The 13607-nt window shown below is 38.3% G+C and overlaps 1 protein-coding gene across 1 annotated transcript in view; it reads right to left on the bottom strand.

Moving 5' to 3' along the window:
• Positions 1-13607, bottom strand: part of Radx (RPA1 related single stranded DNA binding protein, X-linked) — a 78531-nt gene that overhangs the window by 14677 nt on the left and 50247 nt on the right. The window contains 1 exon segment of the mRNA XM_038317327.1: positions 12769-12836. Within this exon segment, the coding sequence (XP_038173255.1) occupies positions 12769-12836 (68 nt within the window).

Here is a 13607-nt window from a genome sequence, read left to right as displayed (position 1 = left end):
AAATGGTGTAAATACAGTATTCATGTATGCAACTCCAAAAATGTTAATTAAGGAAAGAAAACATGTAATTATAAAGATTAGACAGAAATTGTCAGAAGTGACTGGGCAAGAAACCTGGACAACCAGAGTTCAGAGCAATCAAGAGAACACTTAGTCCAAATACAGACAAACTGAAAACAGGAAGCTTTATGGGCGCTAACCTGGCTGTGGACTGCCCCTCCCTAGCTACAGCAAGGTTCTTGAAGAAGGAAGCCAAGGTTCATTCTGTGGGGCCCTGGTCCTGTACACCTTACTTACAAATTATGTCGCTTTTTTTCTTTTGTTTCTCTTAGGTTGTGTGTGGGGAATTGGGTGTGTGAGCCCAATGAGTGTGTTCGGAGGCCAAAGTTCAACGTCAGCTAGCTTCCTCGATTGAGCTCCACCTTAGTTTTTTTCTTTTAATTTTATTAACTTTTATTTTCACAGCAGCTATTTTGATAATATTCCCCGCCTCCCCTAACTCCTCCCAGAACACCTTTCCCTTCCTAGCCACCTAACTTCATGTTTCTCTTGCAAAATCAAACACCACCACAAAAAGCAAGGGAAAAAAAGCCTTGAAAATTAATGTTTTGATATCCACCTTACTTTTCGAGACAGGATCTCTCACAAAACCTAGTCTATTGAGCTAGTTTGGTTGGCCAGTGAGTTTGGGGTACCTACCCATCACATGCTGCCCTTTCCCACCACTGGGTTTGTTGTTGTGCACTGCTGCGCCTCATTTTTTTACCCCCCTGGAGATGCGAACTCAGGTCTCCACGCTTGAACAGGCACTTTACTCACTGAGCCATTTCGCAGCCCAATTTAGATCTCTTCCAACCTGCCAGGGCATACCTGAAGTACAATACAAGGGTCCTGACCCCTGGTTAGGGTAACTTACTGAAGGCTGGAAAAGCAGCTGGTATACCTTGGGAACGCTGTGAAGCAGACAAAGCACCTGCAGAAATCTGGAGCAAGAGACGGGAACTCAGATGGAAAAGTCTAAGGTCACGGAGGATAAGTCAGCTTGAAATTTTGGTTTTGAAACTGGTGCATTCAAATCACACATGTATCCTAGGTCATTTGGAACAGGCTCTCTCTAAGTTGCAAACTCAAAAAAGCTCTAAGAGCTTAACTTTCACTTGAGGTTGCTCTAAAGGCTCCGTGGAAGTCTAGCTAAGTCCTGAAGGAGGACCACAGCCTAGAGCCAAACTGCTAAGGTTGGGGCAAGTGGTATTTCACTTTAGCTTCTGTTGCTCCAAGAAATGTCTGTCAGGACAATAGATGGACATAGTTAAGGAAAAGAGAATTCTGCAGCTACATACAATGAGTTTCAACCAAGAGCTGGAGGAAGTCACTAGACAAAGGGACATTCATAGTTTTCAAAAATAAAAAAAAGCAGCAAATCTTATGGGGAAGAAAAAGCTGATTTGTGTAGCCACTGCATCATAATATTCTAATGTTCAGTTTACAAAAAGAAGCCAAAGCCTTACAAAGAAGAAGGTGGATATAATGCATTCAAAGGATGAAAACAAGTGAACAGTCCCTGACAAGACCCGGACACTGGAATTGCAGTAAAAGTATTTTTAAACAAATGGCTCAAATATGCTTTAAAAATGGAAAATTAAAAAAAATGTTTAAAGGGCTAAATAGAAAATAATAGCAATACAGGCAAAACTCAAAACCAAACCAGAGAAACAATACTTGAATCAAAGTCAAAAATATCAAAGAGAAAAAAAAACCCACAATAATAAAAACTAAGCAAATAATAATCCATAGGGAAAAACAATAACAGAATAGGAGAATTCACTCTAGGGCTTCAGTAGTAGTTCTGAGAAGGCAGGAAGAGAATCAGCAAAATGGGAGGATGATTAAGGAGCAGAAATGAAAGTTTAAAAAAAAAAAAAACAGAGCCCAGGGAACTGGTGTGGCAACATGAAGCTGACCATCACTGATATTGTCAGAGTTATAAAGGAAGAAAAGGAAGGAATGAGTTCTTGAAGAAATAATGGCCCTAGATTTCACAATGATATAGATTATAAGAAAATGGGTGAAAGGCACGCCAAAAGAAAGACACACAAAAGCAAGGGAGAAGCAGCCTTGGCAAGGACAAAAACGTGCTCTGCAGCAGAGTCCTCATAAAAACCCACAGGGCCAAAAGGCAAAGTGGTGATTTCGAATACTGGGGAAAATGTTAAATAGAGATTCTATATGGAGCAAAACATTACTTCAAGAATGAGTGGGAGATCAACACATTGTGAAGAGAGAATAGAAAACGAGCGTTTTGGTTAGCACTCCATTTAACCTGCAAGGACTGCTAAAGGCATCAGGTGGACGCCAAAGGACACAGAGCTGTACAGAACCTTGATGATATATCAAGAATAAAGACCTTGGGTAAAATTACCTTCATTGACAAATAGCAAAGTTCACATAGCTGCGTTTTTAGTTCTTAACTCTAGTTGTTAATTTTCTATATGAAATCAATCACGTTTGATATGTATAAGACATAATTAAAAGCCAGGCAATGGTGGCGCACACCTTTAATCCTAGTACTTGGGAGGAACAGAGAGGAAAGGAATAACAGACGGATCTCTGTGAGTTCGAGGCCAACCGGGTCTACAAGAACTAGTTCCAGAACAGGCTCCAAAGCTACAGAGAAACCCTTTCTGAATAAACAAAAACAAAACAAAAAACAAAAAAACAAAAACAAAAACAACCCCCCCCAAAAGAAAGAAAAAAGACATAATTAAATGTCATGGGACACATAATGCACATAAATATAATCAGGGAAGACAAAAATATAAATAGTGGGATATAAATAGTTGGGGACAGGGAAATATGTCTTTTTATACTATTGAAAATTAGTTGTTGATTCAGGCTATGCTTCTATAAATTTAGAATGTTAAATTTAATCTGTATGGCAACCATACGTCAAACAGTTAGCGTTCCGTATTCGTGACTTCTACAATTATAGATTCAATCAACTTTGGATTAAAAGCATTTAAAAACTATTGCCCATATTGTACATGTACATACTCTTGTTGCTGCATTGGTCTATGAACAATACAGGGTAAAAACTGTATACTGAGCATTTATAGTGTACTAGATATTACAAATAATCTTGAGATGATTAAAGTATACAGGAAGATACATCTAGGTTAAAGTCAAATAGTACAACTTTTTATATAAGAAACTTGAACATATGAACATTTTGTTATCTGCTGGGAGTACTGGCATCAAAGCCATGCATGCCTCAAGGTGCAAATCTATCTTCAAATACACACATACATGTACAGACAAGGAAATGATATAATAATCCAGATTGATTTATATAAACACGCCACTTAAACACAGAGTAAGGCAGAAATGCAAGAAATGAGGAAAAAGCAAAGCATGAGACATAGGAAACAAAAATTTCAAGTGTGTCCATCTTTCTCAGTTATAAAATTCAGTATAAATCAAAGACTGTAATCAAAAGCATAGCTTAGCAAGCAAGTGGAGAAAATGACACAAGCATTTGCCCCTCTAGATAGAAAGACAATGTAGGTTGAAAGCAAACACTAACCAGATGAGAACTAGAGTCACTGTTAATATCAGACCAAATAGACTATAAGCCAGCAACTCTTGTAAAAAAGAAATTATCTACTGAGAAGAGTCAATTCATCAAACTATGTAATAATTAGAAACATGATTTTTTTTTAAAAAAAAGCAGATTGCCCAAGCTCAAGAGGAAAGCATTAATAGAATTGAGGGAGGCCATTTTACACTGGTAGCTGGAGATTTCAGTATATCATCTTGAATAATAGCTAGAGCATCTAGCTAAGACATGAATAAGGAAAATGACGATTGAACATTGGAAACCAAACAGAAGAGATTATACACACACACACACACACACACACACACACACACCCCTCCAATCCCCAGAAGTAAAATACACATTCTTCCCAAGAATACATGAGATATTACCCAGAAAAACCATATGCTTGGCCACAAAACAAGTCTCAATAGCTTAAAAAAACCCTCCAAAATCTTCAAAGCAACTTTTATAACTGCAACAGAATGAAGTTAGAAACCAATAATGGAGAAAAAAAATAAGAGAATTCACAGATCTGTGAAAATGAAACAGCACACTCATAAGCAACAGGTCGAAGACAAAATTATAAAGGAAATCACAGTATCTCGGGGTGAATGAAAAGGAAAATACAGTATGAAACCTAGGAGATGTGATGAGGTGCTGGTGGACCACTGATGCTTGGAGATGCTGATATTAAGAATTTCCAAATCAATAGCCCAACTTAATACTGTGAGGAATTAGAAAATAGTGTTTAGAGCAGACATGCAATAGAGGATATAAAAAACCCTAAACTGCTCTTTGAAAATATCAAAATTATCTTGTGTATATGTGTTCACATGTATGTGCATGCATATGTATGTGCATATTCATGTGTGAAGTCAGAGGTCAAATGCTGGGCATTCTCAATTACTACCTTTTACCCTAATTTCAATTCTATTTTTATTGATTGATTGATTTAGTGTGTGTGTGTATGTGTCTCTCTGTGTGTATGCATGTGTGTATGTGTGTGTTCATCCTCATGAGGAGGTCCAAGGACAATTTAGAGGAGCTGATTCTCTCCTTTATCATTTGAGCTGAGGAGTTCAAAGTCAAGTCTTTACCTGCTGAGGCCATTTCACTTGCCCTCTACCTTATTATTGTAACCATTTTAACATTTATTTTATTATTTTGAGAATTTGATTAGAGTACTGAATTTACATCATTTCTACCTTACCGTCTCTTCCAACTTTTCCCACACCCCTTCCCTCCCACTCAAAATTCATGATCTCTTTGATCAATATAAATACACACATATATGTAAGAGTGCACACGTATGTATATATAAATACAACCTGCAGAGCTAACTTAGTATTGCTCATAGTCTCTCTCTCTCTCTCTCTCTCTCTCTCTCTCTCTCTCTCTCTCTCTCTCTCTCTCTCTCTCTCTTTGTGTGTGTGTGTGTGTGTGTGTGTGTGTGTGTGTGTGTGTGTTAGGGCTGAATACTAGGGATTGGATAACCTACTGGGGGCTCTTACCTTCATAAGACTGATTCTCTCTTTCTCTTAGAAGCCATGGCCTATAGTACTTCATTTCGGGGTGGGACCTGGTTTTCCTTTCCCCACCCACGTTGGAATGCCAACTGTCATTCTCTTACTGGCCTAGAATTTAACAAATAGGCTAGGCTAGCATGCCAGCAAGCCCCAGGGATCCTCCTGTCTTTGCCTACCAGGGCAGGAGTTACAAGTGCCTTGGGCCACACCTGTATTTTTTTAATGTGTGTGCTAGAAATGAAAACCTTTGTTTACATACTTGCATAACAAGCACTTTACCAAGTAAACTATCTCTTCAGCTTGAAAACTGTCCTTAGGTAGAGTGGCTAAGCAAAAAGAGAAGCCACAAATGACTAAACTTCGAGATGAAAGTGTGATTCTTTAGAGAAATAATATTGCACTGGAATACTCTATGTGATTATGTGCCAATAATCCAGATAATAGAACAGATGCTTCGTAGGAACAGATAAATGGCTGAAGTTTACCCACAAGACATAGACATTCTCATCAGACTTTTAACAAGTTGAGACTGAACTAACAACCAAAACCTCATCAACAAGACAATACAGAAACAGATGGCTTCACTGGTGAATTCTAGAAAACATTTACAGCAGAACTGAGCTAGGGTATTGCTCAGTAGAGTCCTTGGCTAGTATGTGAGAGGCCTTAGGCTTAGTCCCTGGTATAAAAAAAATAAGCACAAATCCTCCAAATGATTCTAAAACAGAAAACGCAGGAACACTTCCTTTCCCATTCTACAAGGCCAGTATTACCAATACCAAAGTCTGATAAAGGCACTCAAAAATTACATACAAATATTCTTTAGCAATGTCTCTTAATACAGAAGCAGAATTATGAAAAATTATCAGCAAACCAGTATCAACGGATTATTAACAAGATTCTGTGCCACAACCAAGTATGATTTATTTGAGAACCATTTGAGTTGTTCAACATAAGGAAAGAAATATATCACATTAATTCAATGATGACAATACCAGGTAATTATCTCAAATGGTGTCAAAAGGCATTTAACAAAATCCAACACCCACTCATGATAAAAAGCACTTAGCTAACTAGGAATAGATGGGAATTTGCTTGAGTTGAGTTGGCAATGGTACTTTATAAAAGATAAAAAAAATAAAATCTTTAATTAATGGAGAAATAAGAAAGACTTCTCCCTGTCTATGACTGTACCACCCTGAACGTGCTGGATCTCACGTGAAAAAAAATTTCCCTGTGATCTAGCACAAAATAAGGTTTCTCACTTTCCTCATTGCTACTCAACACTGCACTTTAAGAAAGAAAATGGGAAAGAGAGGTGAGAGGAGTGAAAGAGAAAGAGAGAGCTGGTAAGGTAAAGGCTAAAGCAAATGCTACCAAGTCTGATGACCTGAGTTCAGTCCCTGAGACCTACATGTTAGAAGGAGATGCCTACTTCTAGAAGTTGTCAGAGGTGTACATAGGAATAGTGACACACACCCACACGCACATGTGCCATTTCACACTCCAAATGAAATAAACATAACACGAAATTTAAAGATTAAAAATAAATGAAAGGAAGAGATGAATGGCCTCAAGTTGGAAAGGTACTGTAAGATTAACCTGTCTGGGAGCTGGAGCAGTGGTTTAGAACACTGGCTACTCTTCCAGAGGATCCAGCTTCCATTGCCAGCGTCCACATGCCAGCTCACAACCACCTGTAACTCCAGTTCCGGGGGAATCGACGGCCTCTGCTAGCCCCTACAAACACTGCATGCATGTGGTGCACAGAATTACATGCTGGCAAAATATCCATCCATACACATAAAAATAAAGAATTCTTTAAAACATTTCAAATGTCAACGTTCTATTTCAGATTGGCTTCACTCTATAAAACTCAAAATCTTTAAAACAGCAACAACATTACCCTTAACAACAACAAAATTACCCTTACTTGCAGATTATATGATGGCATGTACAGGAAATCTGTCAGAATCAAGAGTAAAGTAATTCCAGATAACAAAGTAATTTAGCTAGTTGGCAGGACATAGGATCAAGGCACAAAAAAACCATGTCTTGTGGATTCACATCCAGAAACCATAAAGATACTTCGATCAATGAACCAAAAGCAATTATTGAGCAAATGAAGGGAACATCAATTCCAAAAATCAGTAAAAACAGACAATAAATATATGAAAATATATTCAACATCGGAGAATATAAATAAATGACACACTGAGATTCAATTTCACCACACTCAAAATAGCAATCATGAAGAAAATAAACAAGAAATGTTTATGAAAATGGGAGGTAGGAACTCTTCTTTGGTAGGACTATAATACAGCCAGTGTGGAACTAACTGAGGATGTTCATAAAAGAAAAACTATTTTACAATCCAGCTATCACAATTCTAGGCATATGCGTGAAGGAATCAAACTCAGTATACAAGAGATACCTGTACAAACATGTTTATGTACAGAACTGTATCACATCCAAATTCATATATTTAAATTCTGTCAGTACATCACATCATGATCACACATAAGAGATGAGGTCTTTAAAGAGGTGACTGACTGAAACCACCAGTTTAGGTCCTAATTCAGATTGGTGTCCTTACACGAAGAGAAATCTTGGACACACAAGTATGGATGTATACACATGGTGGAAACCGTATAAAGAGAGCAAGATGGCGATGCACAAGCCAAGGAGAGGGGCCTCAGAAGAAACTTAGCCTACGCCAAAGCTTTGTCTCCAGACTGTGTGTAAACAAATGTCGGCAGTTCTAATCATGGAGTGTATAGTATCATTATTTCAACCTTGCAAATGAACAGTTGCTTCTGATGGGAGTTCCCAGCCTCTTCAGTTGAGACAAAATGTGGGTACCTGAGGCTTAACGGTCACTAATCCCTTTTCTATTTTCAATTTACATCACCATATAGATTGAATCGATTATATTTTCAAAAGCATGTCTCATTTCATTTCTTGTTTTTCATTTTTTAAAACTATACTATATGCTCCTGGCTTTCATCATCACTTCCCGGCTTCTTTGCCTCTAGAATGGTTTTCTTTACACTTGCTGTCCCTATAGACATCACAGTCAAGTCTTAAAATGAAAACAAAACCAGGCCACTCTTTCTGTTTATTATCTTCCAATTCTTTGTCTTGATGTCTCTAAAGTCCAAGATTCTTCATATAATATCACATGTCATTCATTGAGTTAGTCTTTGATATTTCTTTAGGTATTAGACTACTTCCTGCCTTTTGTTTTATGCTGCAATACACCAAAACTTTAACAGATCCAGGTAGTGGTGGTGCACGCCTTTAATTCCAGCACTTGGGAGGCAGAGGCAGGTGGATCGCTGTGAGTTTGAGAGGTCTGGTCTACAGAGCAAGTTCCAGGACAGGCTCCAAAGATACACCAAGAAATCCTATCTCAATAAACCAAAAATGAAACAAAACTTTAACAGTGCCCCAGACCTTAGTAGGCCCCCTTACCTTAGTTAGCACAACTGACTCCATGATGGAAATACCATTCAGACCATAAAACTCAGCACATAGCCGGGCGGTGGTGGCGCACGCCTTTAATCCCAGCACTCGGGAGGCAGAGGCAGGCGGATCTCTGTGAGTTTGAGGCCAGCCTGGTCTACAAGAGCTAGTTCCAGGACAGGCTCTAGAAACTACAGGGAAACTCTGTCTCAAAAAACCAAAAAAAAAAAAACAACAAAAAAACCCAAAAAACTCAGCACATAGACAGTATCTCCTGCCAAACTGAAAACAAAGGCCTACTCCATCAAAGTCTATAGTTCTGGGAAAGTTTCTCAATGCACTAACCTTGCTTTTTGGCTTCTGTAGTCCTGTTTCTTGATAACTGCTCTTGTTAACTGGAGTATATCATCCCAGGTAATGTGCCTTTTCTGCTTAAATGCTCAGCCTGAGAAAGGCTTGATATAACACTGGGATCCTAAACGCCCACTGTAGTTTCTGGCTGGCTAACAAAGAATTTCTATTAGCTTAACCTGTGTCCAAGTAATCTTTTTGGTGGCTACTGTTGTATTTTGAATATTATATGAAATTTCTTAGTTTTGAACTGCTAAAATTGATCTTTGCCTATATATCTGGTAATCTGTCAAAACTCTGCTGATCTTTTATGAATTAAATAGGTATTACACGGACACAAGTTTCTCAGGCCTATTTTTACTTTTCTTAAATGGAAAAACTTTGAAAACAGAAACTAATGCAGTATCAATATACTTACCAACCAGAATTATGTAGTTTTTAACTTATGTTTGTCATAGCTGCAAAAGTATTTTAATGTTTTTCTTTTTTTAAGTTTTTTCTTTTGTCTGTTTTTTGTTTGTTTGTTTCGAGACAAGGTTTCTCTGTCCTGGAACTCACTCTGTAGACCAGGATGGCCTAGAACTCACAGAAATCTGCTTGCCTTTGCCTCCTGAGGGCATGCTCCACCATTGCTCCACATATTATAATGTTTTAAATTTATTTTTGGTGTGGAAAAATTTCAAATGTACTAAAGCTGGCCTGCAGGCCTGTCGGTGGGACATCTCAATCACTAGTTGATTTAGGAAGGGTCAGCTAGGTGGGTCTGAGCTTTATAGGAAAGGTATTGAATGACAGCAAGGGAGTGTGCCAGTGAGCAGTGTTTCTTCCTCGTCTTTGCTTCAATCCCTGCCTCCAGGTACCTATCCTGAGCTACTTCCCTGGCTTACTTCCATGATGGATTATAACCTGTAAGCTGAAACCCCAGGTCTCTTTTGTTTATGGTGTTTATCAGAGCAACAGACAACAAACTAGAACAATTACTGAGCTATGCTCACAGCCTCCGGAAATAAGCATTTTTCAAAAGGATTGATTATTTTAAGTATAGAGAGGCATAAATACCCCAAAAATTCAGCTAGAGAGATGCTTCAGTGTGTGTGCTGGCTAGATTGTTGTTTTCTTTTGGTCAACTTGACAGAACCTAGGGTCATCTTGGAAGAAGGTATCTTACTTGAGAATATGCTTCTATAGGATTGGGATTGGCCTGTAGGAAAGTCTGTAGATCATCATCTTGGTTGATGAGCATGTGGGAGGACCTTGATCACATGAGGCAGCGCCACCCCCGAGATGGCGGTCCTGGGTGATTTCAGAAGTCAGGCTGTCCAAGTCAGTAAGCAGAATTTCTCTAGGGCTCCTGCACCTGCTCTTGCCCCAACCACTCCAGATGCTAGACTACAAATAAGATGCAATAATCCTTTCCTACCCAACTTTTGGTTACGGTGTTTTATCACAGCAACTAACACAATGATCACAGCAACTAACACAATGAGGCAAGCATTACCCATACAAACGTGAAAATAAAATTTCCAATTTCGGGAACCTAGTAAAGCACGTGCCTGTGATCTCAGTGCTTGTATGGTGATATGGGAGGAGAGAGAGGAGATGCCTGGGATGTTCAGAACCCAGATAGCCTGGTGTCCATAGTGACAAACAATAAAGATATCCTGCCTCAAGGTGGATGGTAAGGACTTACACTCAAAGTTCTGCTCCGAGTTCCACATGCCATAGCACAAATGCATGTATACACACACTCATGAGGACACACACACACATTCCATACACACACACACACACACACACACACACACACAATATCAACATTTTGTATCATGTAACAATCAATAAAAACCATACAAAAAAAAAAACCCCGTGGACCAGTTTACTGACACATCATATTTAAGAAAGGAAATGTCCACAAAATGACAGTCTCACCTTTGTCTGGGTGGAGGACTGAAATAAAATTCACACCAAAAGGCAAGATGGATGCCGGGCGGTGGTGGCACACGCCTTTAATCCCAGCACTCGGGAGGCAGAGGCAGGCGGATCTCTGAGTTTGAGGCCAGCCTGGTCTACAAGAGCTAGTTCCAGGACAGGCTCTAGAAACTACAGGGAAACCCTGTCTCGAAAAACAAAAACAAACAAACAAAAAAAAAAAAAACAAAAGGCAAGATGGAGTTAAAAGGCTAAAATGTTAAATCCAGAGAGACAATCCCTTGGTTTAGGATTCCACTGAAAGCAAATAATTCTAGTGGTATTCTACCAGTACGAAATGATATTATGAAATCACTTCAGAAACCAACCCTAAGCTCACACTAGTTGACCCAATAGCAAAGAAAGGAAAGAGGACTTGCTTAGAACACTGCATTTGCCCTCTCCTCCCTTGAAAGTCCCCTACATGGTAAAATAAAACCAAAACAAACAAGCAAACAAACAAACAAAACAAAGACTTACTTAAATCTACCCATTCTGACTGTCAATTTAAATCAAGCCTACTTAACCTAAACTCCCATGTTAACTAAAAAACTTGTTCGCTGTTACTAAAGGAACAAACTTATAATTATTTTCTTCTGGTTACTTTTACTCAGATAATCATTAGCCCACTTATTGATACAAATGATCTTTTCCTAGTAGTGCTACTGGATAGCAGGACAACATTAAACGGGAACATTAAGACAAATGTGTTGATGAAAGTCACTCTTAATGTAGAGCAAAACTGCTTTTGTTTTATAGTGAAGCTGGTTACATTTTCAGTGTGTGTACAAGAGCACCTCCAAATGGACAGAAGGGTGCATGCTCCTATATTTGCTAAATGGGAGACAGTTTCTTTTGTTAACAAGGAACATATTTTGTGAGCTTTTCTAGAACTGTACTTCATAACAGATAGTCAGAAAATACTGTTGGCTAGTAATCAAATAATGTGACATCTGAATTTTTCTAGCAAGATGAATAATAGTATATATATACTCATGTGCTCAACTGCCTTTTTGAATACATTTTTTTCTTTCAAGTGTTGCTGTTTCTTGGAACATCACTCGTAAGATGAGTTTAAAACATACTAGGTATATAGACGTATATATATTTCTTTTAGTTGAACAAGCACTTCACTGTTAGCGGCAGATAGGATCACAAGCACAAACTTATCACATGGTCATGGTCATAAGACTCTCTGATGAGATTGTGACCACTTCCCTTGCACACATACTTGCCCTCCTTCCTGAAGGTATCGACCTTAACCTTCCTTTCTGCTTGTCAGTGTTATCTGCATTGTGTCCGGGGTTAATCTATTCCTCCTAGCCAATAGCATTTCTATGTTGATGGTGGATCACCCTTAAAGCATATCTTATCATTTTAATACATGGTAGCTGTTCAGATAAGATAAATTTAAGAAAAATGGATTAACATACAATCCCACACATTTGTGAGGTGCAATGAAATGCTTAAATATATGTATACAATATGTAATTATGAGATCAGGGTAACTGGAAGATCTATCGCCTCATAAACTTAGCATTTGTATTTGTAGCCATTTGTAATCTTGTCTAGGTATTATAAAATATACAATTAACTGTCAACTATCATTACCTTAATGTGCTATAGAATACTACAAGTAATTTCTGTAAATTATACACTGCTAACTTATAAGCATTTTATCTCCATGCTTGGATTCCTATTCCCAGAGTCTGGCAGACATGATGGCAGTACCAAACAGTACTTTACATGATGACTTAAACTAATATGAAACACTTCATCTTTTGCTAGTAAACTCAAATACTAAAGAGTATGCAATTGAGTTCTATAACTTTTAAAAGGAATAATAACAAAACAGCAACATACGGTATAAGGGTAGGTAGCGTCTGCTTCCTTTAGTTTGTGCAGAAGAATGTGGCTGAGGCACAGGAACCCTGCAGAGGATACAAAAATTGAGATAACCACACATTATAAAAAAGAGACTTAGATGGAAAAAAATCCATTTGAGTCTATTCAAAATTTATTTTAATTCAATACATTTCTTAAAGTAATACACTGAATATACATATAATTACCAAAATCCATATACGATATAGTTCAAAACACTGCAATGGTGCTAAATTTTATTATAAAAGAAAACATTTAACTTCATTATATATCAGCTAAAGATGGGAGCACTTTTATTCTCCTCTGGGAAACTTCAACATGAGTTCTCTGTTTTCAGCAGTTCTCTACTGCTGCAGATCCACGCTGATTTCCTTCAGCAAGGAACTGCTCTCTGCCTCTTCTGCTCTATTAGCTCTTGTTTGTCTTTTAAATTTTAACGCAGTTATTATTTCCTATAGAATCATCCCCTCATTTTTAGTCAGGGATAACTGATCCTTTTATATGTTGAGGCAGTACCAGAATAGACAGAATAGCATCCAGTGTTGTTGGATGCTGTCCTCTGGGCATGGCATGGTCATTGCCTCCTAAACGATCAGCAGCTGGTATTACTAAAGATAGCCCAAGACTGGGCTCACTGATGTTCCTTCATAGAGGGAGGAGGCTGAAGAGGTCCTAGCCCTTCCCAAAATTCTGTAAGCAGTTAACAGTTGCTAGGAAGGGGGGAGGTTCTTCAGTGGTGTACATGCTTATAAGCTCCCCATATCCCAGTAAATGACCCCTTACCGATGCTCTTGTCAACAGTCCTAATCAAAGCCATT

The sequence above is a fragment of the Arvicola amphibius genome, chromosome X (assembly GCF_903992535.2).
Source record: "Arvicola amphibius chromosome X, mArvAmp1.2, whole genome shotgun sequence".
Taxonomy (NCBI): domain Eukaryota; kingdom Metazoa; phylum Chordata; class Mammalia; order Rodentia; family Cricetidae; genus Arvicola; species Arvicola amphibius.
The sequence above is the reverse complement of the archived record's forward strand: the minus strand, read 5'-3'. Positions and strand labels throughout refer to the sequence as shown.